A 27,512-nucleotide genomic window follows, 5' to 3' on the forward strand; every position below is an offset into this window, starting at 1 on the left:
ATTGTACTTTTTTGGTAGAACTGCTACTGAAAGCACGAATTACTAGTTGCACTGAGTGTAGCTTGACTGCTAAAGGATTCCATGACTTAAGTGGGTGAATGTTCACTGCTCTGCACTGTATCCACCAGCATCATACTAAAATGCCCAGGAGTGGTGTCACTGGCAGTATAAGTGATTTTTTTTTACTGTTCTACAGTGTATTACTGGTAGTATGACATAATACAATACTATTTTATAATGTGTCCTGTGAAGATGGTATATAAACTTTCCACTGTTTTGTTAGTAAGAATGTAGCAAAGATGAGAAATGTAAGTATGTCATTATAGAAAGACAGCTAACATCCTGACTGCAGCCCAAACAACCCACAGTCTATTACTGGTAGGGAAGAATAGGCATGTCCATCTTGGTGGGGGTGGGTGGTGGAAGGTAGAATGAAGCTGGCCATGGAATGTACCATTCCATTTGGTGGAGGGGTTAAGATGCAAAAGATGTGGCCTGAGGGTAGGTATTAGGTTCACCAAACCATTGATGGGTGGTAGCTTTCATAGTGGGAATACTAGAGCATGCGCCCATATTAGGGAGGCATGGTGATATGGTTTGCACATTCCCCTACCCAGGAGTGGAGAGAGGTCTATCATAAATATATTTAAATCTGGAATGCCAGGCTCTTTTTTTTTTTTTTTTTACATTTTAGTGTCAATAGATGCAAAACAGATTTGAGCACACTTTTTAAACAACACTAAGGTACATACCACTGCACAGTTTACATTACACTATTATAAAATAAAACAACTCGCCTTTATGATTTTGGAGGAGGGCAAGCCCCTCTGCACCCCCCACAACCTCTGCTAATTAAATATACCAACTCCAAGATCGCACTACAGTGAGGAAAATGTTAAATCCCAAGTTTTGAGCTGTACAGAGATCTCAATACAGTGTTCGAAGTTCCAAAACTTCAAAAATATGGTCTTGGCCATATGGTCTTCGAAGTTTTGGAAATTTGATAAACTGATAGGTATCCATATAGACATATATATATATATATATATATATATATATTTATTAATAAAATGGGCTGCAGATATGTAAAATGGAAAGTGCTATGAAAGACTGCAGAGAACATATATAAATGATTTGTTCTGAAATTTCAGCTAATTGCAAAGATTAAAGTATGATCATGTTTTTTTTTCTAGTTGGGAAATATACACACACATACACAAACACACACAATAACCTGGGTAAATGTGTGCTATTGCAATCATCTTTCAGAGATGAAACAGAAATTCTAGCTGGTTCAGTAGAGTAGAGTGGGAAAAAGAGGGAAAACAGTTCCCAAAATGACAACCACACAGTACCATACCAAGCTAACAACCACACAGTACCATACCAAGCTAACTGGTCTCCAGAATGACAATACATTTTTCTGCCATAAAAGTCAGGTCATCTTGTTTGTTATTTTCTCTTGTACTTTACAGCTTACATATAGGGCTACTGTGGATTGTAACAGAAGATACAAACACACCATCCTTTAGTGTAGCAACTGTCAGACTTACAACATACTTCAAATGTCTTACTGCTAGCTGTTCATGACAGAAACAGTTTAGGTCCAACTTGCAATGTTCCCCATGACAGATAATGGGAATACCCCATGTGAGTGTAAATACACATCCACATTTAAATATCATAGTGGTGTTCACTGTCACATAGTGTATCTGTAGGTATCAATCTCCATCAGAAAACTACTCTGTAGTGCTTTATTTCTTTGTGGGATTCATTCTCCTTAGTGTCACTGGTCTTCAAGTATCTAGCACAGGTGTCTGTGCCACTGCTACAGGTGTTGTGTGACCCTCACCCCCAGCAGCAATTCTTCCACAGGGATTTTATTCTTGTTACTCTTGTTAACATCTGTATCAGCTCTGCCTTAAGGTAATCATTAGCTTATTAGTGAGATCACAGTATTAAATGGAAGTTATGGAATTAATTTTCCTATATAATATCCCCCTCCCTGGATTCAGCTATGCCTCCTGATGTCTCACCTTGTACTATATTCCAGTCCAGTAGCTGCAGTACATTATTGTGGTATCCTAGCTTTTTCATTATGAATATCTCTCCTTGCATTTTCTTCCAGGAAACACCTGCAAAACGAGACAGGAAACAATGTGTAAAAATGGTCCAACATGAAAGGGAAAGCCAGCAAAACTGTAGTCAAACAGGTTGTCATACATAATGGCATTTGCAGTCTGAACTCATACTGAAACTGATGTTCACTGGAAAGGGTATGACTTTTTTTTATCATTAGAAGGGGGAGGAAAACAAACTGATATGCTTAAAAATTTACTATTAGATATTATTGTTGATGTAGTGTTTCTATATTTTGGCTTGTTGTTTTAGTGAGACATTACTGTTTCTGAATTTTAACTGGAAATACTTACTGACTGTTGCCATGTTCCATGTTCACTTCAAAATCTTCCCATCTATGTCATAATGTCTATACAGACATACATATACATATAAATATCTATATAATTAGATAAGAACATTTTGCAAGAAAAAACCCTCAAACCTAAAAATATTGCTCTAAAAAGATCAAACTTAAAAAAACTGAAAAAAAAAATAGAAATCTATTTTTATGGAGGGGTCAAGCCCCCCTGCAACTTATATATATATATATATATATATACCATCACTGAGACTGCACAACAGTGGGAAAAAGGGCAAATTCCCACTCAAAACTTTACAGAGCTCTCTAACACATGTACTCCAGCAAAGCCGCAAAAGCCAGCAAAACTAAGGAAGTATATATATTGTGAGAGTATGTGTTGTATCTCTATTATCTGCTGGTATCAGACAACCAGGATTCACTGTTTGCCTATTTTCCTCATTCGTTTCCTATTTAACTGGAGAGGCAGAGACAGTAAGAGAGAGATAGCTTAGGGTCTCAGTCACCATCACCCTACAGGTTTGGTATTTTGCCTCTATCCACATTTGGTCATTTCCATGATGTAAACCATACAGTCGCACAAAATGCAGGATCACAAGTACACTTCCATAAGCTCCTCTGAAAGACATCTGGTGGCATCTCTGATTTAGTCTATATGAGCCTGCTGCAGTACCCTGGTCTCTAACTATGGGCTCATAGATATGCAATAGACCCTGAATGTCCTGCCAGGAAAGAAGAGCTGGGATTCACTCATTCAGTCCTCATCCTCCTTCTGCTGACCACTTTCTTATGTCTAGGTTTGTAATTAAACCCAGGTCATAAGAATCTTGTGCCAGGTGACTTGTCCCCCTCCTTCATCAGGTCTTCAGTTGAAGCAAATAAAAACTACCAAAGCAGCCCAAATGTCCGAGTTAGACCCTAACATAAATGTCATAAAAACTGACAGGACAACTACGGCAATAGCTTCCAGTTTAATAAAACATAAAAATAATAAAACACCAATACAGATAAAATGGATCAGCGCTTTCACATAGATAACTACGCTTCATCAGATCCATAAAATCACAATGCTTCAGTCACAGTTTATATACCCATATTCAATCTATCAAACACATGCTAAGTGCAAATTAAAACTAATTAACAAAGTAACGTCATTTAAGTCACTTCTTTCTCTTAAGGTGACATCCAGACAGTGCTGGTTTAATGCATACATTATTATTAAGACCTGGAGAAACATGGGCTTGCATCCTTAAGATCCACTTAAGCTCTACTTGCTCCAAGTAATTGTTATCTCCCTCTCTTGTATTTTTATGCACTTGATGTAACACTCTAAAACTAAAACTATGTGAGGGAAATTATATGTTTGGCTAAAGCGTTATGTACATTTTGATTCCTTATGTCATATAAATGATTATATACCCTGTCTTTCAACTGTTTCAACGTGTTCCCAACATAAAAACTTAAACAATGGTTACAAGTCGCTAAATATATTATATTACTGGTGCTACAAGAGGCATAAAACCTAGGTTTAAACATAAAATTAATAGTAGGATGGTTATAACACTTGTCTTGCTTATAGCTTTACATGTCGAACAGTTCATACAAGGAAACTTATCTAATTTGTACCAGGACTTCTGTCTTGGTTGTTTATCATTACACAATAACTGTTTTAAATTAGGACTGTTCTTATAAGTAAACCTAGGTATGTCCCCCTCAACCCCAGCTGTCATCGTATCTGCAGTCAAAAGGTGCGAGTTTTTCTTTATTATATTACATGTAATGCTGCTGTCATTTGTATACTTAGTAACAAAGGAGAACCTATCATCTTGGTACCTATTCTTAGTCATATTTAAAGGCAGGTCAGATGTAGACTCTGAGTTATTACTAACTGCATCCCTGAAAACCTCTTTCCTTATTGTTCCAATAGTAGATTTATTATATCCTCTATCTACAAACAACTGTTCAAGATTGGCTACTTCTTTCTTCAACACTTCATCATTGCAAATCCTCTTAACCCTATTCATTTGCCCTCCTACTATGTTGGGAAAGATATGTCTGGGATGCATACTACTGTTGTCAAGTATGCCATTCTGCCAACATGATTTGCAAAATAAAGTGGTAGAAATAGTTCCTACTTCATCCTTGGTGATGGAGACATCTAAAAGAATCAACTTTAGTACATGAAGATGTTACAGTAAATCTTAAGAAATCCATAGTGGATTCTAAATATGAGACAAAACCAAGTAGAGAGGATAATTCTCCTTCCCATAACATAAAAATCTCCACCACAAAGCATCTATACATCTTGATGTCCCCACTAAGTATATTATTATATTGATGTTGTGTTTCCCAATAATATACAACCAGATTAGCATAGGAATTAGGGCATAGCTACACCCCATTTCTGCAAATATATTCTACCATGGGTCTATATTACCAAAGCAAAAAACCCTATTCCCGAATACCTAAACATCGACACCTATACCACGAACTGCAAAAATCCCGAATGCACTAAACCGCGAAAAAAAAATATCAAACTGTCATAGTCGGCCAACCCCACCAGCCGCTACATACTACCTACCCAAAGAAAATAAATAAACCACACACATACACTAACCAAACCCTACTTCTAACCTAAGGTAAAGCATCAAAACCCTACCTCTAAGCCTACACTAAACCCCACATACACAACTAACTATGCACTATCCTTAACCCTAAGGTCCGTAACTACCGCACACGTCCCCTACACACATACACCCAAACAAAATAAATAATCCACATACATACAATTAACAAAACCCTACCTCCAACACTACACTAAACCCCACATACACAACTAACTATGCACTATCCTTAACCCTAAGGTCCGTAACTACCGCACACGTCCCCTACACACATACACCCAAACAAAATAAATAATCCACATACATACATTTAACAAAACCCTACCTCCAACACTACACTAAACCCCACATACACAACTATCTATGCACTATCCTTAACTCCTCCCTAACCCTAAGGTCCGTAACTACCGCACACTTCCCCTACAGACATACACCCAAACAAAATAAACAATACACATACATACACTTAAAATAACTCTACTTCTAGCACTACACTAAACCTTACATACATTACCTATCTATATACTTACCTTAATCCAAATCCTAACACTAAAGTCCTATCTATCGCACACTTACCTTACGGAGCTATACCGCAGATGGGCCAACCAAAACAAATCGACATTTTGGAATTCGCGGTTTTGTACGTTCGGGATTTCTGTACTTCGCGCAATATGGGTCGACATCTTCGTATTCTCTCATACAGTTTTTCAAGTTCGTAATATAGACCCTTCTACCATCATACATGAATACATTATAGCATAGGATCAAATCCAGTAATGTACATATCAGGGTTACTTCATCATTACATAGAGCTTTCAAATCATTCAACACTTCTCTCACTACCTCTATACCATAGTCATTTTGTATTGATGTGAAAAGACTTTGAACATCCATAGTAACCATCAAGCAGTGGGTTGTGTCAAGTTCCTCATTACAAACATTGAGATCTCTCAAAAACTGTGTAGTATCTTTGAGAATGGTGGATATGTTTGCAATCAACGGCCCTAACTTGCCTTCCACATAAATAGACAAGGGTCCTGTTTCCCAACCACTATTGGTCTCATTGGTGGCATATGTAAAGATTTGTGAACTTTAGGTAACCCCTTTATGTATGATATAACCGGATGTTCAACTCTAAAATAATGATATTGCATTTCATTTATCTGTCTGCACATCAACAAATCATAGAGAGTATCACCTATCACCAGGTCTTCAGTTCATGAGCTAAACTGGTCAATACAGTCCAGTATCCACACAGGATGACTACTCATTAAGTGGGTCAGAGACAGTATCAACTTACATACAAGTTCAATGGAACTTTGCACCCCGCCATGGCAAAATACTGCCATGCACATCTAGCTTCCAGACACACACAGGCAAGAAATTATCACTGTTTTTAATGCACAGTGCATAAATCATCTTCAGATGAGCTGCCAATGGTGGCTGGTGACTTCAAAGTGGGGGGAGGCTACAAGAAATAACTGAACCAGTAGAACTATATTATAGTGGGTCAATGTCCAATTACTTGTAATCACACAACAGATGGTTTCTGTTGCTTTCATCCACAGACTGCCTCAATACCCATTCATTCTAGCTGCTTTATTGACTATATTAACCTCAAATGTCTGATTGTTGTCAACACAGCCAGCCTTAGTTGAACTGGAACCCTAGATAAAAGACAGCATTAAGCCCATGTGTTGCACACTGGTCCCCCATTACCACTCAGTGCTCCCTTTTTCTCCCATCATGGCACAACACCATCTAAAAAGTTTACCTATTTTGCATTTTTTCTACACTTTATCATACCTTTCAGTAAAAACTACAAGAAACACTCAGTCATGCTAGAGTTTTCACTATACAATACCTTAATCCTCCTGTAGTGGAGGCCCACGGGATACATGCAAATGACCCCTGTAGGACACATCATTATTTCAGCAACATGACTTCTGAATGTCCATGACTTTTTACTTTTTTAAGTCTTCACTGGTGCACTCAGGCCAATAAAACCAAACCCCACTAGCTTTAGACATGGCATGTTTTGCCCATTTGTTGAACCCATCAGTACAGCATTGAGGGGATTGTTTGGCCATACCTTGGAAAAACAGAGTTTAAAAATAAGCAGATGCTCATAAAATTAGGGTAATTGTAAAATGTCCCAAATAACCTCCAAACCAAAGGAAATAAAGGTCACACAGAAAGATCATTTAGTAAAAACTGCAAGAAAAAAAAGACCTATTCAAACCGGAGTCCTCACTATGTAATACCTTAAACCTCCTGTAGTGGAGACCCATAGAATATATGCAAAGGCCCATTTAGGACAGGCCAGTGTTTCAACTATATGGCTTCTGAATTCCAACTCCTTTTTACTTTTTTCACCCTGTACTACTGCACTCAGGCCACTAAAGCTGAAATACATTTTGACACACACACACAGACACACAGAGACACACAGAGACACACAGAGACACACACACACACACACACACACACACACACACACACACACACACACACACACACACACAACTACAATTACAGTCACTTGCATGAGTAAAAAATCATAAATGTTAAGAAGCCAAGTAGCTGAAACAATGGTATGCATGCCCTAAATGGGTCATTTGCATATACCTTATAGGCCTACAGCACAGGAGGTTTAAGGTATTACATGTTAAAGATTCATATTTGGCTGAGATTTTCTTGTAGTATTTATACACACTAACTGGCCAAGACTGCACACTGTAATAAGCATGGAGTAAGGAAGTGAATTAAACCAGGATTTTAAGGGTCTCTAGGGTCCAAAAAGTCAGAGGATTCTACATGACCTAAGGTGCATCTTAGAGTTTTTTCCAAACTTTTCATCCAATGAGGGCCTGAACAAAGATCACAAGTAAATAAGGAATACTCTTAATGTTTTATTTCAAGGAAAAATATGTTCTGTCCAAAGCTTAATGTTCAAAGCTGACAAAAGAGTAGTTTCTAATATAACTGAGAAGACAAATGCTTGCAATGACATAGAAATCACATCTGGTACTAGTGTCTGTCAGAACCATTGCAGCCCCACCACACTAAGATGTGATAACAATTACTACCACTCATGTAACTGTGTACACCTCAGACCTCTGATTGCATTCAAATGAATCAATAAGCCCATTTCAGCTTACTAGTGTCACAACCAAAGAGCGTAGCCTGCTGTACGCCCCCCATCCTTACACACAAAGAAAACCACAATGATATGACTGCAAATACCTCAGATGTCTGCTTGCAATCAAATAAATGAATAAAAACATAGCCAGTGACCAAAGAATGTGTTTTAGCACATTGTTCTTAGAACTATACAGTACAACCCATTGTACCCCATTAACACAGAGAGATGCAACCACTGTTACAGCCATGTGTATGACTGTATATATATCTCAGATCTTCACTTGCAAAAAAATTAATTAATAAATGTATAAAAAGACCCAGAATTTTTTTACACTTGCTGCTATCAGAATCATAATGTGCAATCCACTGCAACTCATCTACACACACACACACACACACACACACACACACACACACACACACACACACACACACACACACACACACACACTTACAACTATTTGTAAAACAGCTTCAATCAATGAATGACTACATAAATAATAGCCCAGGAATTTCTCTAATTTGTTGCTCACAGAACCATAAGTGTGTCCCACTCCATCTATCCTCTGCCCCCCATACACATAAACACATGACCACAGTTATAGCCGCCTGTATACATGTGAACATCTCTGATCTCTCCTTGTAATCAAATGAATGAATAAATAATGGCAAAGGAATTTATTTCAGCTTGCTTTTACAGAAACATAGTGCAACCCATTGCAACTGTCCTGCATACATATAAACAAGCACATATTATCACAATCACAACCACCGCTATACCTGTGTGCACTTCAGATTTCTGCTTGTGATTAAATTAATGAATAAAAACATAAACAATGACCTAAAAATGTATTTCAGCACATACCCCTCAATTGTCCCTGATTTTCAGAGACATCTCTGATTTTGGCTCAGATTTTATCTCTAACCCTCTTAATCCCTCCTGAGAATGGTGACTTTTGGAGAAAAGGCAGAGAATTAAACTGAATAAATTATTGCAGAAATAACAGCTACTGACTTCTTTTACTTTAGAAAATGTAAATTAATTCACATGTTCTTATTATGTCAATGTCTCAAGTTAATACTACTAATATTTTAAAAATGTCCCTGATTGTCCCTGATTATTTGTGGATTTCTCTCTGATTTTGATGAGATTTGTCCATGATTTGTTGAGAGCTATGTTTCAGAATGTTGTTCTCATAACCATACAATGCATTTCATTGCAGCTTCAAACACAAAGAGATGTAACCAGAGTTACAGCCACATACATGACTGTGTATATCTCAGATCTGAGCTTACAATCAAATGAATGCATATATAAAAAAATTACCCAGAAATGTATTTGAGCTTGCTATTATCAGAACCATACAATGCAAACAATTGAAACTCCCCTCTGTACGCGTGCGCACACACATACATACACAAACACTCTCACATACACACACATAGCCACAATTACAGTCACTTGTAGGACTGTATATACCTCAGATCTCTGTTAACAATGAAATGAATGAATGACTACATAAATAATGGTCCAGAGATTTATTTCAGCTTGCTACTGTGAGGACCATAAGTGCAACCCACTGCAGCGCTCCAGTGCATACACGCACACACAGACACAGACACAGACACACACAGACACACACACACACACACACACACACACACACACACACACACACACACACACACACACACAAGCACACTAATGTGACCGAAATTACAGACATTTGCATACCTGTGAACATCTCATATCTCTGCTTGTGATCAAATGAGTGAATAAATAATGAGAAAGGAATTTATTTCAACTTGTTGGTATCAGAAACATGCAGTGCAACCCATTACAACTGCCCTGCACGTGTGCACCCCCCCCCACACACACACACATTACCACAATCACAGCCACCCCTATACATGTGTACACCTCATATCTCTGCTTGCAATCAAATGAATACATAAATATTCAGATAATGGCCCAATAATTTATTTTAGCTCTCTGCTATCACAACTATACAGTACAAGATATTGCAACCCCTCTCTACACACACACACACACACACACACACACACACACACACACTCGCATGCATGCAATACCTCCCAACTGTGTCTGGTTTGGGCTCAGAATCTTGCTTTGTCCAATTATATTTGACAAGAACATATACATTTAATTGAAAGTTTTGATACACATCCAATAACTATTTCAGATCACACACCAATAACTAAAATAAAAACACAGGGTAATGAAATAAAAATGAAACACTGGCGCTTTCCCATCTAGCTGTTAAAAAGAGAGGGATTTATGGAATGGGTTGTGGAAATAATTTGGGAGTTATTAGAGAAGATAGAAATTTCTTCTGAAAATATAGCTAGGAAGTGGGATAAAATGAAAGTGGAGTTTAAAAATAGAGTGGAAATAAAAGAAAAAGAGATATTTTAAGAAGCAACAAGAAATATTTAGAGGGACTGATAAACGTTAAAAGTGTTGCAGAATAGGGGAAATCTCAAAGAACAAGAAAAGGTCCAATTGCAGAGTGATAAAGAGAAAATAAGAGACTACCTTAAGACACATGAAGTTTAGATAGATTGTTGTTAAGCAACTATCTTTTGATAATAACTCCAGAGTACAAAACACAAAAACGTTTATCTCAACAGCTCAGGTAACATAAAGTACAAAAGGTTATTGCCTAGCTTAGGGAGTCTATAATAAGGAAAACAACCAGAAATCCTGTATTTGACATTTTTTCTGACCTGTTAATTACTTAGTTTTTTACTAGATGATATCAGACAGGTGTATTTTTATATTTATAGTGTTCTAGTTAGATTATGTTTATGGTTAGATAGCTATGAGTTTTTTTCTTGATTTTGGTACTTGTCACAGACCTGATGAAGGCTTTATTGCATTAGGTAGCCACAAGTGGTTTTAGTTAAAAGCCTTTTTATGTGTATTTTACACTTTTCTTAATAACTGATTTTGGAATGTGGGCTGCAAATAGTAGGTAGTGTTTTCCTTAACTAGGATTTAGTTTGATCTAATCGGTAGTAGTGTGTGGGGGAGGGTACTTGCTGTTCTAAAATGCACGTTTACCCTGTTTATACTGTTTGCCTTGAATAGGCTGGTTTAAAATTAAACAACACATACATTTTCCACACCTACTTTTAAATATAGAAAAGCTGATATGTTTAACATTGTTAAAATATTTCTGATTTTTTTGTTACTGAGGATTGCTTGTTTGTGACGAATAAAGGCTTGTTGCTTTGGATCATTACCTGGGTTTCATGATTTTTGGAAATTATTGTGACTGAGCTCATCAACAAAGTTTTAAGACTACTAGTTTCTTTGTTTTTTTATTTTTCCTCAACACTCGTGGTAGTGAGGTTGGAACTAGACAGATTCCTGTGCTTGTTCATTTTCTTATTTTACTAGTAAGTACCTCTGCATATGTGGGTTTATGTGAAATCCTTATTTAGTGTAGAAAGTGATGTGTGCTGAAAACCTGTTTGGCATTCAATTTGTCTGTATGTGAGAGCCTTGCCTCCATTTTCATAGTATAACTACATCTCTCACATACAGTATTTGTTTGTTTCAGGATTAAGTGGTTGTCAGTATACATGAGACAATTCCTGCATTGCTCCAGGATGCCCATGTCCATTAGGCTGGCTACAGAGATAGTAGGAAACTGACAACCATGGTATCAGGGTCTTATTCTGGGTTTTATCAGGGGAAAGAAATGGGTTAATTAAACTGGACTGTGCTGGTAGCACAGAGACTATGAGTGGGACCTACAATTTATGTAATCTAAGGTTAACCAACAGAGCGATGCTGCTCAACGTACAACTTAGTTGCTCCTACAGCAGCATAGGTCTACGTATGGTTTCAGTGAGAGTTATTCTAGGGAAAATATATCTTCAAGGTATTTGTATGTATACAAGGCACTTCTAACTGCAACTGTGCAGACAGCAGGCTTATACACAAAGAGGAACATGTTTTAAGCCAACTACCAACCATGAAAGCACACAATAAGCCTTCCACTGGCAATCCCCAACTAAGATAGATTTAGATCAATACACGTCTGCCACAAGAGTGCAGACAAAAAACCTTCTTAATGTAAAAATGGCTGGTTTGGAGCCCAAGTGTAAGAAGATCAATAAATAAAATAATAATACAAAAAGCTCCCAATGAAAAAGAAAACTCTGCAATTACAAAGCACATTTATTTATTTCATTTTATTTAGTTTTGTTTACCAGGGTAAAACACTAATCAGAAATGATTGATTGCAGGCTCTGCATGCACAGAACAACAAGATCAAATACAATAACAAAGGCAGATGCAAAGATACGAGTATTTATAGAAATAATAACATCACTGTGAAGAATTGATGTTTAATTACATTACTGCAAAAATATTGTCATTACAGCATCATTGGAAAGAATTAACATTACGTCATTGCAAAAAAGTATTGTCAGATAATGTAAAATTTAGCAAATAGTGTATAACTGAGAAGAATTATGGTAGCAAGCTATATACTTATTTACATAAGAGTTAATTTGTAGGAAATTGTGCTGTTAGAATAGTGATGTGTAGGGCAGAGAGTTACAGCAAGTAGAAGGTTTTTTTGGATGATACGTCATGTTTTTAGACACTTGCATTTGTGTGGTTCAAATAGAAATTGCTTGAGTTGGGGCCTCAATTTTGTGTAGGTAGATATTTCTGAGATATTTGAAGGGGGGATTGCCAAGGTTTAGATGTGCATAACCAGAAGCTGTGGTTGCAGCAATGAAGCTTAGTTGTGGGGATTATAAGTGAGGGTAGATGTGATAAGTTTAGCAGTGAGTGGTGATGGGATTTTCTGATGTAGTTTATATAGCTGTGAGTGTAGGAGAAGGTTTGCCCTGCCTAGAACTGGAAGTTATTTAGCTTTGGAGAGTGTGACGTAATGATGATCTAACCAAAGACAGCTGGTTCTGAAGTGAAATTTTGTTGAAGAAGGTTTGCAATGTTGTGGCATTTTTGTCTGAGGCTGTTGCAAATATTTCCAGTACTCCATAATGTCTACCTCTGCCTATTGCAGGTCTGGCAGGTGAAGAGAGAGAAACAGAGAATTTTTGAGTCTCAAAAAAAAGAGGTACTTATTTTTACATGGTTGGTGTTTTATAAGTATCATGAATGAAACATAAAATTAAGAGATACAGAAAGCAATCATCACTGCATTAAGTCCAAAATATTACATCAGGTTATGACAAGAATACTCATTTCAACAAGTAGAATGAAAGCACGAAGTTGTAAATCCCTCTCTAAGGCCAAAAACTCAGCATCTATGGTACATGAAAATATCCCAGGCTGTGGCCTACATGGGCTCCAACGAGAATTAGCAACACCATTGGGTACTATTTTCAGTCATAGTCTAAGCACTGGCTTTGTCCCAGCTGAATGGAAAATGGCCATGGTTATTTCCTTGCACAAGGGTGGTGCTTCCACTGACCCCGGAAACTATAGACCTATTAGCCTGACTAGCCTTATTTGCAAGGTGATCGAGCAAATCATCATGGACCTTATCAACAAAGATATAGGTAAGCTCCAAACACTTGACCCTACTCAGTTTGGAATTGCCAAGGGGAGATCATGCCTGTTAAACCTGGTGGACTTCTTTGAGACAGTCACCAGGTTCCTGGACAAGGGGAAACCTGTGCATACAGCCTACCTAAACTTAGCCAAGGCATTTGACACTAACCCCCAGTCAGGCATCATTGAAAAACTCACTCAGCTAGGTTTCAACCCTTATAACGTTAGATGGGTCACTAACTGGCTCACTGATAGAACACATATAGTCAAAATAGGGGAAGTCGCCTCCAACAGCAGACCTGTAACCAGTGGTGTTCCACCGGGATCAGTCCTGGGACCTCTACTGTTTGGAATCTGTTCCTCTGAAGTACAAACAAAAACTTAAAGTCTGTGGCTGACAAAGTTTGCTGATGACTGGAAACTGGGAGCGGTCACACACAAACAAATGATTAGTGCCAAAGTCATGACCTTAAACTCAATGCAAAAAAATGTATTATCATCCCTTTTAGTAAGAGCAATGTTTCTGCTAACTACCACATCAATAGCAACACCCTAAGTATGCACTTGGTGGTGAAAGACCTGGGCACACAGGTTGACAGCAATCTTACCTTTGATCACCATGTCTCCACAGTGGTAAGAAGGGCATTCTATATTGCTCATCTCATAATTAAGGGCACTGCCTCCAGAAAAAAAAAGGCTATAACCTCTCTGTACTCTTCCCTCATCAGGCCAATAATTGAGTACAACGTCCCTTTTGGTATGTACGTTTCTAAGCACCTGTAGCAATTGAAGAAGCCACAAAGGTTCCTCACAAGGAAAATTCAAGGTCTTCAGCATCTATCCTAAGTGGGTCATCTGAAATCACTGTCACTTTATTCTGTTTCATGCAGACTATTAGAGATGATCTCTGCCTTGCATATAAGGCAATCTCTGACCCTGCTTTATTGGAAAAGCTGCATATCCACAAGTCAAATGATACATGGGTTACTCGATCTATCCTAAGTGGGTCGTCTGAAATCACTGTCACTTTATTCTGTTTCATGCAGACTATTAGAGATGATCTCTGCCTTGTATATAAGGCAATCTCTGACCCTGCTTTATTGGAAATGCTGCATATCCACAAGTCAAATGATACATGGGTTACTCGATCTAAAGACCTTAACCTGGTATGTGACATTACTAGAATCTGCTGGAGGGACAGATTTCTCTCCCAGAGGTTACCACACTTTGGAACAGACTCCCACTTCATGTCAAATATAGCACCTCATTGGTCCTTTTCAAAAGCAATCTGGACGATTGGATGGGTAACCGTAAATTCACCCTGGGGGTTCCACCTGTGTCCCACTTGGACATGGGCATTAGGTGCTGATCATGGAAATAAGGGTAGAACTTGGCTAGGCTTGTAAGGGCCCTAGGGCCATTAGCCTAGTAACTTTCTATGATCCTATATGAAGCAATGTTGAAAACTCTGTAAGAGTGTGGTAATATGAGATATAAAAGTGTGAAATAAAAAAGAGATATGTTATAGATGTGACAAATGTATTTATTTTATTTATTTAACATTTGTTTCCCAGGAAAGTCTGACTTAGAATGAGCCAGTTTTCAGCAGAGACCTGGGGAGAGATGCTCCAGATGCATGTCTTTGCAATGTGGGAGGAAACTGCAGCACCTGGAAGAAACCTACATGAATACAGGGAGGACATGCAGGCTCCACACAGAAGGCACCCCAGCCGAGAAGCAAATTGGAGAACCTTTTGCTGTGAGGCAAAAGCACAAACTGCTGCACCATTGCTCCATCCAAATCTTGTCCACCCGGGGCAAGTCTTTTGGTGTTTACCAATCAATACTTCTGTAGCAGACAATCCACATCTGTCTCCTGAGATAGAACAGCTGGTCATCAGTCACTCAGTCCTGCCTATTTTGGCCTCCTCCTCTGCCACAGGCTTCATGCTAACAGATTCAGATGTCCCATCTTGAGGACAGGGAGTCAGACTGTCTGCTGCACCAGCATCCTAGCAGCACTAGGTCTTCTGGCTGACTCTGCATGATTATATCTTATTGTAAGCCATGAAGGAAAGTATGGAGGCAGCAGCAGGACTGATGTTTGTACACACTGCAGATTTAATAAGCACAATCAATCTGAGCAGTAGGAGAAAATGGAAATGCTTTCTCAATTATGGATGATAGCTGCCAGGTGCTTGACTGTTGCCACCCAACACTCTGGCAACGAGTGTGGTAACCAAATGGTTAATCCCCTCGTAAAGTGCTGTCTATGTGTGTATAGCTTTAAGACTAATGAGCTAGCTACTGTGATTCATAATTCCATGTGGTGCAAAGACGTTCCATTCCAGAGAAATAAACTGGATTATATACCATGCAGAAGTTAGATTACAGCTACTTTGTGTGTGTCTGTGTGTGTATGTGTGTGCATGTGCAAGTGCATGTGTGTGTGTGTATTATTTGCTAAGCCTCTGGGGGTGAGGTGGGATGTTACTCTGAGAAGGACAGTGGGAATTCATGAATAAACAACACCAAGGCAAGGTTAATTGTTAACATAGTGGCGGAGGGTGGAGGCAAAAAAAAAAAATAGATCTTGCCAAATAAGTTTAGTTAGTTTTGTAATTTGGTAAAGTCAATCCTTTGTTACTTGTACTTTAGCAGAATATCTAATTCTGTACCAGAAAGAATACTAATTGGAAAATAGAAGTAGGCTGAGTTGTGTGAACTTGCAGTAAACTAGGTAAAGCTGGGGTTGACAGGAAAGTGATGATAAGAGGTGTTATTAATATATGCTGGATACAATTACGGGAATAGGAAGTATATTTAGTTATCTGTGAATGACAGTACACTAGGGTGTTGGTCTATGCATGCTGATAGATTTGATAGCCTAGATCTGTGAGTAGATGTCAGCTTGGTTTGATTGTGAAGAGATTTAGGTGATACATATCAGTTGTGATAATCCATGAATAGTTTATAAGATGAGAGAGGAAATCCTAAATGCATCAGTGGCTGAAACCTAAAAAGAATTTGAGGTAATGATCACATCAGCAATATACTGTGTAGCATGGTGTGAAAGGTTTGTAGCCAAGGTGTCTTGTATGCCAAAGTACCGCAAAGTCTGGGGTGTAGAATCACCTGCAATCTTGCTATAATAAAACTCTTTCCTCAGATGTTTTTAGAGCGGTGTATTCATTGCTAGACATCATTTTATGTAAAAGAAGAAGAAACACACTAAAATAGTGACAAGTGCGACAGAGTTGCAATATTAAAACAGACAATGTGCTGAGAGTTAAGCCCCAGTGACAGAAGGTAAATAAGACAGGGACATCTACGATAATTAGAAGAAGGGTACAGGGTGTGAACAAGATACTGTGTGACATTTAAGGAGGAAAAAGTCACTTTCTGTACATGGAAAGTATATTTCCATGCTTTTTTATTGTATAGATAGATAGATACTGGTTCCTCAGCAAAGAGTTGACCTTCTGTCTTGTTAGTGGTACTCCACTTGCCTGTATAACCTGAAAGTCTACCTCATCCCTTGGAAGAGGGTTTGCTCTCAGAGTGGGGTGACATCCCAGAAACAGATCTAATTCTCTCCAGATCAGTGGAGTATGGGTCTGCTCCAGTTTACTGTCATATTTAGCATCCAACAGAGGATTTTTGTATGCCACCAATTCTTATCATCTGGTGACAGGCCAGGACATTGCTTTAACAGGGTTTATGACATCAGAGTGTGAGTATATGCTCTCATATGCGTGGTTCAAATACAATGCATACACATGGATTGGTTAGCTAAATCTTACTTCTAGTGATCCATACATAAGACAAAATCCATCTGACCAACAAATGGCACTTGTACATTAGGATCTTGCCACATCTCAAATAATCTCAAATATTTCTAATAGCACTCACCATCACAGCCCATCTAACCTCGCCCTACTTCAGCAACATTAGAATTCCCAACATAAGTCACCCCACCTCAACCTCACTTCTAACATTCACTAACTACCCCTTAATCTTCTCACCCTCACTCTTTAACCACACCACCTATGACCTACACCCCCTACAAACTTCTCCATTATCAAAGCTAATCTAGCGTATCCATACAGTGTGACTTAGCCTTCTCCAAATACCTACAAACCATAATAAACATTGCCTCTCACCTGCTATGCAGTGGTGATACCAACCCCAACCTAGGTCCAATAACAAGTCCAACAAATCACCAAAATCAGCCTAGAACCAATACTAGCCTACATAAGAAAACATCTGATATTCTAATAATAAATCATAACATAAGAAGCATCCTTAAGAAAACCATTGAGCTCCATGCAACCATAGCATTATACTTACCTGACATCACCTTCCTCACAGAAACATGGCTTAAACCACACATTAAAAATGAAGAAATCCATCCCCCTGGTTATAGCATACTACGAAAAGACCGTACAGCTAAAAGAGGAGGCGGAGTCGCTCTCCTATATCAGAAAAACATCAATGTTGAACTATTTAACATAGAAATTCCTGTATTTAATAATGCAGAGATCCTACTTGCTAAGGTAAGACTAAATACACAAAAACAGCTAAATATCCCTCCAGGAGATAATATCAAAACTCTAGAATCTCTTCTCCACTGGACATCAGACCCCCCCCCCCAATGAAACCATTATACTAGTCGACTTCAATATTGATTGGACCTCACTTAAATCACCCCACCCCTCAAATCATATTAACCTTTACAGCTTCTCACAGCTTATACAAACCCCTATCAGGGTAGACAAAACCTCAAAAAAAGAATCAATACTAGACTGGATTCTCACCAATCGCCCATCTTCCTCCCATAATTTCGGTACTCTACCCGACACTCTAAGCAACTGCCTCCCAACCTTCTTCATCAGAGACTAAACTAAACTCACTAGAACTAGCTCTCTTTAACACATCAGATACACTAAAAACTTTAGGGGTGATGACCTTAACAAAGCCCTTAAATACTCTAACTGGTCCCCTCTTTTAACACTTCCTTTAGATGAAGCAGTTGAGTATTTCAACACTATCTTCTTAAGCCTTCTCAATCAACTTGCCCCGCCAAGACAGATCTGCACTAAAACCATCTATGCCCTATAACTTACCAAGAGCACTAGGCAATTTATGAAACAAAGGGACAAAGCATGGGGCACCTGGCACAAAAATAAAACTACTCCTAAAAGGAAAACATTCTTAGAACTGAGAAACACTGTAAAAAACAAATGAGACTAGACAAACAAAAATACTATAGTGAAATTCAACTAAGCACAATATCAACCAACAAAAGTTCTGGGCCACTATAAACAGTATTCTCCAACCAGGTAAATCACCAACTCCTCATCCAAGCATAGACACCACCTCCATAAACAGCCACTCAATTCAATGAGTTCTTTACCAACTCTATACTAAAGCTGCTAACAGACCCACCCTCCTCAACCCCCACTATACTATATAACCCATCAAATAACACCAACTCCTTCACCCTACAACCTAGACATCTAATCAAACTTAAGCCCACCCCCCATAGCAGTAGACAAACTACCTGCCAAATTCCTACAAATAGCCACCAAAGCCATTTCCTACCCAATCTCTATAATCATTAACAGATTAGTCTCAGAACAAAAGGTGCCACTTCGCTGGAAAAGCTCCTACATTATACCAATACACAAAGGGGGCACCTCCACTGACCTAACAAACTACAGCCCTATAGCTGTACTTTCCCCACTGGCTAAAATACTGGAAAAATGTATCCACACCCAGATCTTAACACAGCTCCTCTCCAAAAATCTTCTTGCTGAAACTCAGCATGGATTCCATCCCAACTATAGCACTACCACTGCACTCATCCATTTTATTAACCTAGTAAATGTGCAATGCAACAACAACCAACTAGTGTCTGCAGTTTTCCTTGACTTATCAAAGGCATTTGATACAATCTCCAGTACAAAACTTCTAACATCACTCTCAGAATTAAAACTAACTACCCCCACTCTATTATGGTTTCAAGACTATCTCTCCCAATGCCAGCAAGCTGTTCAATTGAAAAACTCCCTTCCCCCTACTTCCTGTAAAATTAAGAGTACCCCAAGGATCAATCGTAGGACCCTACTTTTCACTATATTTACAAATAATCTTCACAAAGCCACCCTTCTAGCAAACCTGGTTCAATACGCTGATGAATCTACCTTAATCTGCTCTGCCCCCACCCTCCAACAATTTCACATCAAGACCCAAGAAGCCTTTACATTCATCGAAACTTGGCTAACAAAGTCTCAGCTAATACTAAATCTTAAAAAGACCCAACTTATGGTCTTCCATCCTTCCAAAGCAGCAGTACCTACTCCCCTGTTCTCTATTTCTGCATCAAGTAATACTCCTATCTCCCCCGTCACACAAACCAAATTACTAGGGGTCATTATTGACAATAATATGAAATATGACAAACACGTAGCTCATACAATATCCAAAGTCAACAAAAACTAGGTGCTCTTTACAGATGTAAAAACTTCCTAACCAGCAACAGTAAAGTGTCCCCTGCTCATACCCATCTTCTCTCTACTTTACTGTATGCTTCTCCTGTCCTAATTAATCTAAACAAGAGCGATTCAAACAAGCTATCTGTATGCTACAACAAAATAGCAAAATTACTATAAACTCCTCCTACCATACCCACCACTGTCAAGCCCTAAAACAGCTTTCCTGGCTGGAACTCCTAACACCTTAGCTCTTAACCAACTTCTTCTAGCTCACCAAATACTTTACCAACCTGGCAAAACCCCAGCCTTACAAGACCTGATCACCCTCTACTCCAATAAATCGAGAACATAGATCCGCTAACAAGGCACTAATCGCAATATCCAAAAGCCATTATAGCTCTGGTGACTCCCTGTATTCTAGCAACATTGACAAGACTTGGAACTCCCTACTACTACAAATCATGGTACAACCTAACAAAACCATCTTCAAAAAACAGATTATTTCCCACCTAAACAACTCCTGGACATGCCAACTGCCTAGCACCTGGCTAACACCTTTCCCCTACCATTATCCAACTTCTTTAAAACTCCCACAGATGCACTATATTTATTATCACACATTACTTACCAACTCACTGCCTCCTACTCCCCACTGTCCCATCTATACACCCACTAACTCTCCCCTAGACTAAGTTGAAAAGTTTTCCCTTAAAATGTCAGTGAACCTCATATGAACTTTTCTATATTCTCCTCCTTTGACAAACTGACTAGTATTTTTAGTTTTTCCTTTCTTCTCTTATCTTCATTACATCTTCATGATTATCTCTACTAAACATATTGCATGAACGACAATCATATGTTACTGCCTGCTATACTTTTAATTGCATGTATAAGCCACTCTGCTTATGTAAATATCTTATGCAATCATATGTTATTATCTGCTATAGTTTATAACTGTATGTGTAAACCACAATGCTCATGTAAATATCTTATCTATAGTATGTTAGCAATTGTTTCTGGAACTTTTTTCCTTGGGCCTCCGCTGAAAACAGGCAGCTTTGTCCAGTCGGACCTCCCCGGTAAACAAATGTAAAATAAATAATTAATTAAATTTCTCCACTCAGAACAGGTGAGTTTACATTGAGCACTCACTCCTATTACCTCTATAGCTGACTTCTCCTGTACCTAAGCTTGCTAATCATATACGAGTCAACTAGATTGTAGTCAGATCTCTGTCTCTGCCATGGAGCCAGCGAAATGTAGGTCTAATACTAGTATAGGAAAGCATTTCTTTACCAAAACAGTATTGGAAAATTAGAATAACTTGCCAGTGGAATGGTGAGTTATTCCAATACCATGTTTTTAAATAGGTACTGACATACTTGGAAGGAGAATGTAATGGGATAAGAGATGGAATAGACATACATACATACATATATATATATATATATATATATATATATATATATATATATATATGTAATATATATATATATGTGTAATATATATAAATATATATATATATATATATATACATATATATATATATATATATGTGTGTGTGTGTGTGTGTGTCTGTGTAGATATGCAGTTGGGCTCATCTTATTTCAGCTTTTTCAATTACTTCTTCCATATATTTGTATTTATGGTAACCTGATAAGGAGAAAGAATTTGCAAAGTATGAGGAAATTTGCAATGCAATCACAGAACAGATGTGATAAAACCCAAGTCTTGTTCACTTATTTACTTAGTCAACTATTCAAAATGTATCTATATGAGAAAAAAAAAAAATTAGTCTGTCGACTAAGTGACACCATGGATGAACTTCTCATTCTTCAGAACAGGCTTACCATTTTTGATAATTTTGCACGTTACTAACTTATGTCCTTTGCAATTGCCTCGGCGAAGCTTGGCTTTGTAGAAGCATCCTCGTTTTCCATTTTTCAGAAGTTCCTGGAGTGATATGTCCAGTACTGTAAATGTGGACATCTGTGGTGAAAGAAAAAGAATAGATAATCACTCATCATAGGACTACTATTTTTTAATTAGCTGATAGCTGTTGTAGTGGCCAACTTTACACATCTGGTAACCAAATTATTAGTTTGTTTTTGACATCTTTCAACTCTCAAACCTGTTGAAGTGCAAGTAGATTTGACAGCTGTATTATCCTGCAAATATGTGCTTCTAAGAAGCCTGTGCCTGCTATGTGCATTGTTCATGTAGCTACATTTTTACCACAATAAAAATCAATTAAATTTTAATTTTACATGAAAAGAAGTGCATAGTTGGCATATAAGTGCCCATGGCTCAACCGGAGTGCCCTTTAGAACTTTTAGCTTCACTTTTCTTATATGAAAGTCTATTGCTGTTTTTTCACTAATAGCAAACATTTCCTTATTTTATTATTATTATTATTATTATTATATTTTGGTCTGTTAGCCATGTTAATTTACTCCAAGTTACAAAAAGAGCATTTGAGTAAACAGAATGCAAGGTGGTCTATGTCTGCTCATGACACAATTTAAAGACTGTTCTAGGTTATTTAGCAAACAGACAAGAAGGGGTGTCTCACTGGGAATCTTGCCATTCTTTTAATTTGTTCTAATTATTAAGAAGATTGGAGTGTATGGAACCAACTCATACCTTCAGATCCACTCATTGTCAACTTCTACAACAACAAGAAAGGACACGGAGAGGGCATACTCTTCTACTTCCATCAAAGTAATTAATGAGCTGCCATCTAATCTTATCTTAACATCATCTCAGAGCAAATCAGAATCTAACCTTAAATGAGCACGAGTTTACACCCTTCCAAATATTAGGATATACATAAATGTTTCAACTAGGTTCATAGGTACTTATATACTTCCAGGAATTAAGTCTTCTTAATAATTTAATTATTGTTTACCCACCCAAGCATCTACCCTTTTTTGATAAGATAAATTGAGTGAGGTTTTGCTACTCTAGTAGAACGTTTATTCCCCAATCTGGGAATGTTGTAACAATGTGGTCTTTCCTCTTTGATATAGTCAGGTAATGTGCAAAACATGTAGCTTCAGTTTCTGGTGGTAGTGTCAGGCTGGTGCACAGAAATGTCTTGTACCTCTCAACTGTCCAGATTTTTGCAGAATGTCTAGATTTTTGCCTCATATTTTTGGTCTGTTTCTCATAAAATCTGTGGTTTTCTGGCAAATCAATGGGATGATCTGAGGATTGAAGTTTGTAAATAATTACATACTTTTAAGTTTTAGATTTCATTTTCTCCAGAAAAATGCATGCTAAGACAAATCCTGTTATTCTATCAACTTTCTAAGTTTCTAAGAGCAGTATTTCAAATCTGTCCCTATTTTTGGGTCTTTGTCCCTTCATTATGTCAGGCTTTGTCCAAATTTCTTTCGTTAAGAGGTTGAGAGCTATGTGAATGGACATTTATGTATTCATCATAAAAAATTCTATATTCAAGACAAAGTTTCTGTCTCAACAATCTCTATGTGACTCTATAACAATTTAACCTTTGTTGTACTTCTATGTATTTCATACCGCTAAACTTCTTTGCCCAAAAATTCTAGACAAAGCCAAAAATAATGGCTGGGGGGGAGGCAAAGGCCTCAAATCAAGGGACAGTTTTAAATATTAACGTACTTCACTTAGAAGTTAATAGAATAACAGGTTTTGCATTAATATTCTGAACAATAAGAAGCATGAACCTTTGTCTGACATTACTGACTGACTGTAATCCTCAGTGATTTACCAGAAAATCAAAAATGTTATGAGGAATAAGGCACAAATATGAGGCAGAATCAGAAATATTCTGCAAAATCATGGACAGTTGAGAGGCATTCGTTGAAGGTTGTGCGTTAGAGCTGGCAACTCAGCACGTAAAAATCAACTGCCAATCATTAGTGGACTGGAGTTCCGCTGTGGCGACCCCTAACCAGGAAAAGCCGAAAGACACAACAACAACTGAAATGCATTAGATACACTTGCTTTATACAGACCCCAGTTTATTTATACCTATCGGGGAATACATACAACACAGAGAATTGCACTCAGTGATTGCAGATGTTCGGATGTCTTTAACCATTATAATTGGGTCTCTTTCTTGTAGGTTTTACTGAATGGTTTGTCTGTGTGACCTTTTTGCCCTTTGGTTTGGATGTTATTTGGGATATTTTGCAGACATCCTAATGTTTATGGACATCAGGTTTGGTTTAAGCTCTGTGTTTCCAAGATACAGACAAACAATCCACTTATGCCGTACTGATGAGTTCAGAATAAGGGTGCCACATGGCATGTCTACAACTAATGGGGTTTGCCTTTAATGGCCAGAATGGATCAGTAAAAACTTAAAAAGTAAAAAAGTCGTGGACATTAAGAAATCATTTACTGAAACACTGGTATGGCTTTAAGGGGCGATTTTAATATATTCCATGGGCTTCCACTACAGGAAATTTAAGGTATCGCACAGTAAAAAAAACTCTTAGCTTTGCACTCTGACTAGATAAATGAATAACTGAACTCTTAGGGATTTGCTTAGTTCACCCTAGATTTCTCACTCCAAACAATCTAACTCAACCTGGTGAACAGAATACAATACAGAACACTTACTTCCTTTCATCATGAAAATAGCAGTAAGCCCCACAGTCTTCCAGCTGACAATCCTGCACAGCTAAACATAGTTCTTTATATATCTTCAGGCTTGCCTATGTGCCTGTTTAGCTATCCTCCACTTGACTGTTGCCTTTGGCTAGAGGCTTCTGGCTGCTCCTCTGGCCACTCCTTCAGTCTCCATGTAAATAAAAATCCCTAACAGTTAGCTGTATCTAGGGTAGTCTACAGCTGCATTCTTTCATATTTTGTACTCAGTATTTTTAACTATTCATTCTCAAATTAATGATGATTAATTATTGTACCAGCTGTGGCCCCATTTGCTATTGTCATATTGTCTGTAATTTACTGTTTGACTATATCCTTTTCTGTTTTTATGCCTATGGCCTGGGTCATGGCTGAAAAGGGTCTGCGAACCTGTTAACATACCCATATATAAAACAAAGAAACAAAGAAATAAATACTTAAAAGTAGTATTTTACTGTCTGGTGTGAGTGGAGTTTCTTTCTGGCTTCTCTTCTGAAGGGAAATATGTCACTTTGGTATTGTGGCTGGTGATGGAATATTTTAATATACTATTTTGCTTTTTGCCCTCATATGCTTTGAGTCATGATTGAACTGGGTCTTCTTCCATCAGTTAACCTATTTTGTTAGCAAACAAGCAGAATAAGTAAACAAACAAATGAAGAAGCAGCCAGAAAAAAATCTTTATACAAGTCAGTCTGTAAATGTACGATTTCCAGTAGCAGTATTACATCTTATTTAGTGGGTGCTCCTTCTAACATACAACAGTAATAGATGATATAAACCTGTAAGAAACTGAGCTATTCTTGTTTGGTACAAGCCATTCTGATGCTTCTTACCTGGAAGCTGTGCTTACTTCTTCTTTGGGAAAAGCGCTTTTCTGGAAGCTGGGGTGGTGCCAGAGTCAGCTGCTCTAATTGAACACAGCTTCTGCTAATGATGTTATCTTCATTTTCCGTATAATCCTCTTCTTTTGTATTTGTGGTAATGGACTGACATTTTCTTTTCCTGAAAGAAAAAAGCCTTTGCAACTACTGCCTTACTATTTACATATATTAAAGAAAGAAATGTGTTCCTTACACATACTTTGCTTAAAAGACTTTTGCAAGTCATGTGAATAGGTATAAGTGATGTAAACCATTTATTTTTCTCCTTCTATGCTCTCTTTATCAGTCTCCTTAGTATATGTAGAAATATATGACTATCAGATCAGATCTGAAGGCTCACTTGCATAGCGTGGAAGCTTCTTTATATGTCCATTGCTTTACTTTCAGCTACGTAATTGGTACAGTTTTGGACTGCTGACATTGTTTACACTGTTAAGATTGACCCTCCTCTCAGCATCTCTCCTCTCAAGACAGAGGTATATGTGCTGCCTCTGCATAAAGTATATAGAAAAACAGTCGATACAATTAATTCTACAATTAAAAAAAAAAAAGACACAAGAATTGTTATTTGCTTTGTTATCCTAGTTTCATAGCATATGGGATCAAAATCTCACCAGATCACTTCCAAATTTCACAGAAATGCTCCAGTGGGTTAGAGATTCTGCATCACCTAGCCCGCGCCAACTCCTGCTTGCCTGCTATACTGCTAGAGTAATGCTGTCACACAGAACTGAAGAGCTGACCAACAGCTGTGCCAGTAGCACTGGCTGACTAATAGTACGAAGCAATGTGTGTCCCCAGCACACACAGCTAACTATGTCACAGTCTGGTGTTGGTCAAGGAGAGGAGGGAAGAGGATAGAAAAAAAGGGAAAAGGCAGCTGGCATGGGGTGACTAAATGATGTAGTATTTTTGTTGCATAAAAGTGCTGTTAGCCTTATTATTGGTTCATAGCCAAGTACAAGGCTAGCTGCCCTTGTGGGCCATTTTAAGCCTAGCCAATGTCTCTTTTTGTGCTTGAAATAACCTATCACATTTGGTTATAGATTGACCTTACCCAGCCTATGGTTTATAATTACGTATTACTTTAATGAGAATAACTGGGATCATACCATATATAACTTGAGTGGACCCATGCATGGAATAAAGCATTTAGGAGCTGGCTCTGTCCATTAATAGTACAGGGCAGTCTTGGGGAAGATTTTCTGTTTCCATCCATGGATCTAAGTTATGCTTGTATATGGACAGGGATAAACTTTGTTTTATGTGTATGGGGAGTTTGTTCCATAGCAGTGGTTATCCTCTGTGAGATATACCTGTCTCTCCAAACCATTCATTGATGTTGGAGAAGAGGTTTCAATCCCTAGACTGAATATTTCTGATGTCATTTGACTTGTTGATTTTCAGTAAATCCATCAGTAATGAGTCAAAGTATGCCTTGTATACCAGACACAGGCCACATCTTAGTAGTCAGCAGGATACAGAATACATTGACAGGGCTTTATGTCTGTCTACATAGGACATGTTGTTTAGGAATTGTATCTTTGTGGGTGTTCCAGTTGTTTCATGTGTCTGGAAAGACGCTTACCAAAGGAAGCATCATATTCAATGACTGGTCTAATCAGGCCTGAGTAAAGGGGTACAATGACATCCTTAGATCTATGCAGAATCCCTTTGTTTTTAAGCTGTGCAATATAGAAGGACTTTCATACAACAACAGATACACAT

The 27,512-nt window shown here is 38.0% G+C and overlaps 1 protein-coding gene across 1 annotated transcript in view; it reads right to left on the bottom strand.

Annotated features, from left to right (window-relative positions):
* LOC122788357 (fibroblast growth factor receptor 3-like) overlaps positions 1-27,512 on the bottom strand; it is a 125,878-nt gene that overhangs the window by 69,508 nt on the left and 28,858 nt on the right. Inside the window, exons 3-5 of the mRNA XM_044055433.1 lie at positions 25,737-25,905; positions 22,116-22,254; positions 2,037-2,135 (exon numbers count right to left, since the gene is read on the bottom strand). Coding sequence (XP_043911368.1) covers positions 2,037-2,135; positions 22,116-22,254; positions 25,737-25,905 — 407 coding nt within the window. The remainder of the gene's footprint in view (positions 1-2,036; positions 2,136-22,115; positions 22,255-25,736; positions 25,906-27,512) is intronic.

Source organism: Protopterus annectens, chromosome 13.part0 (genome assembly GCF_019279795.1).
Source record: "Protopterus annectens isolate FY-2018-M chromosome 13.part0, PAN1.0, whole genome shotgun sequence".
NCBI lineage: Eukaryota > Metazoa > Chordata > Ceratodontiformes > Protopteridae > Protopterus > Protopterus annectens.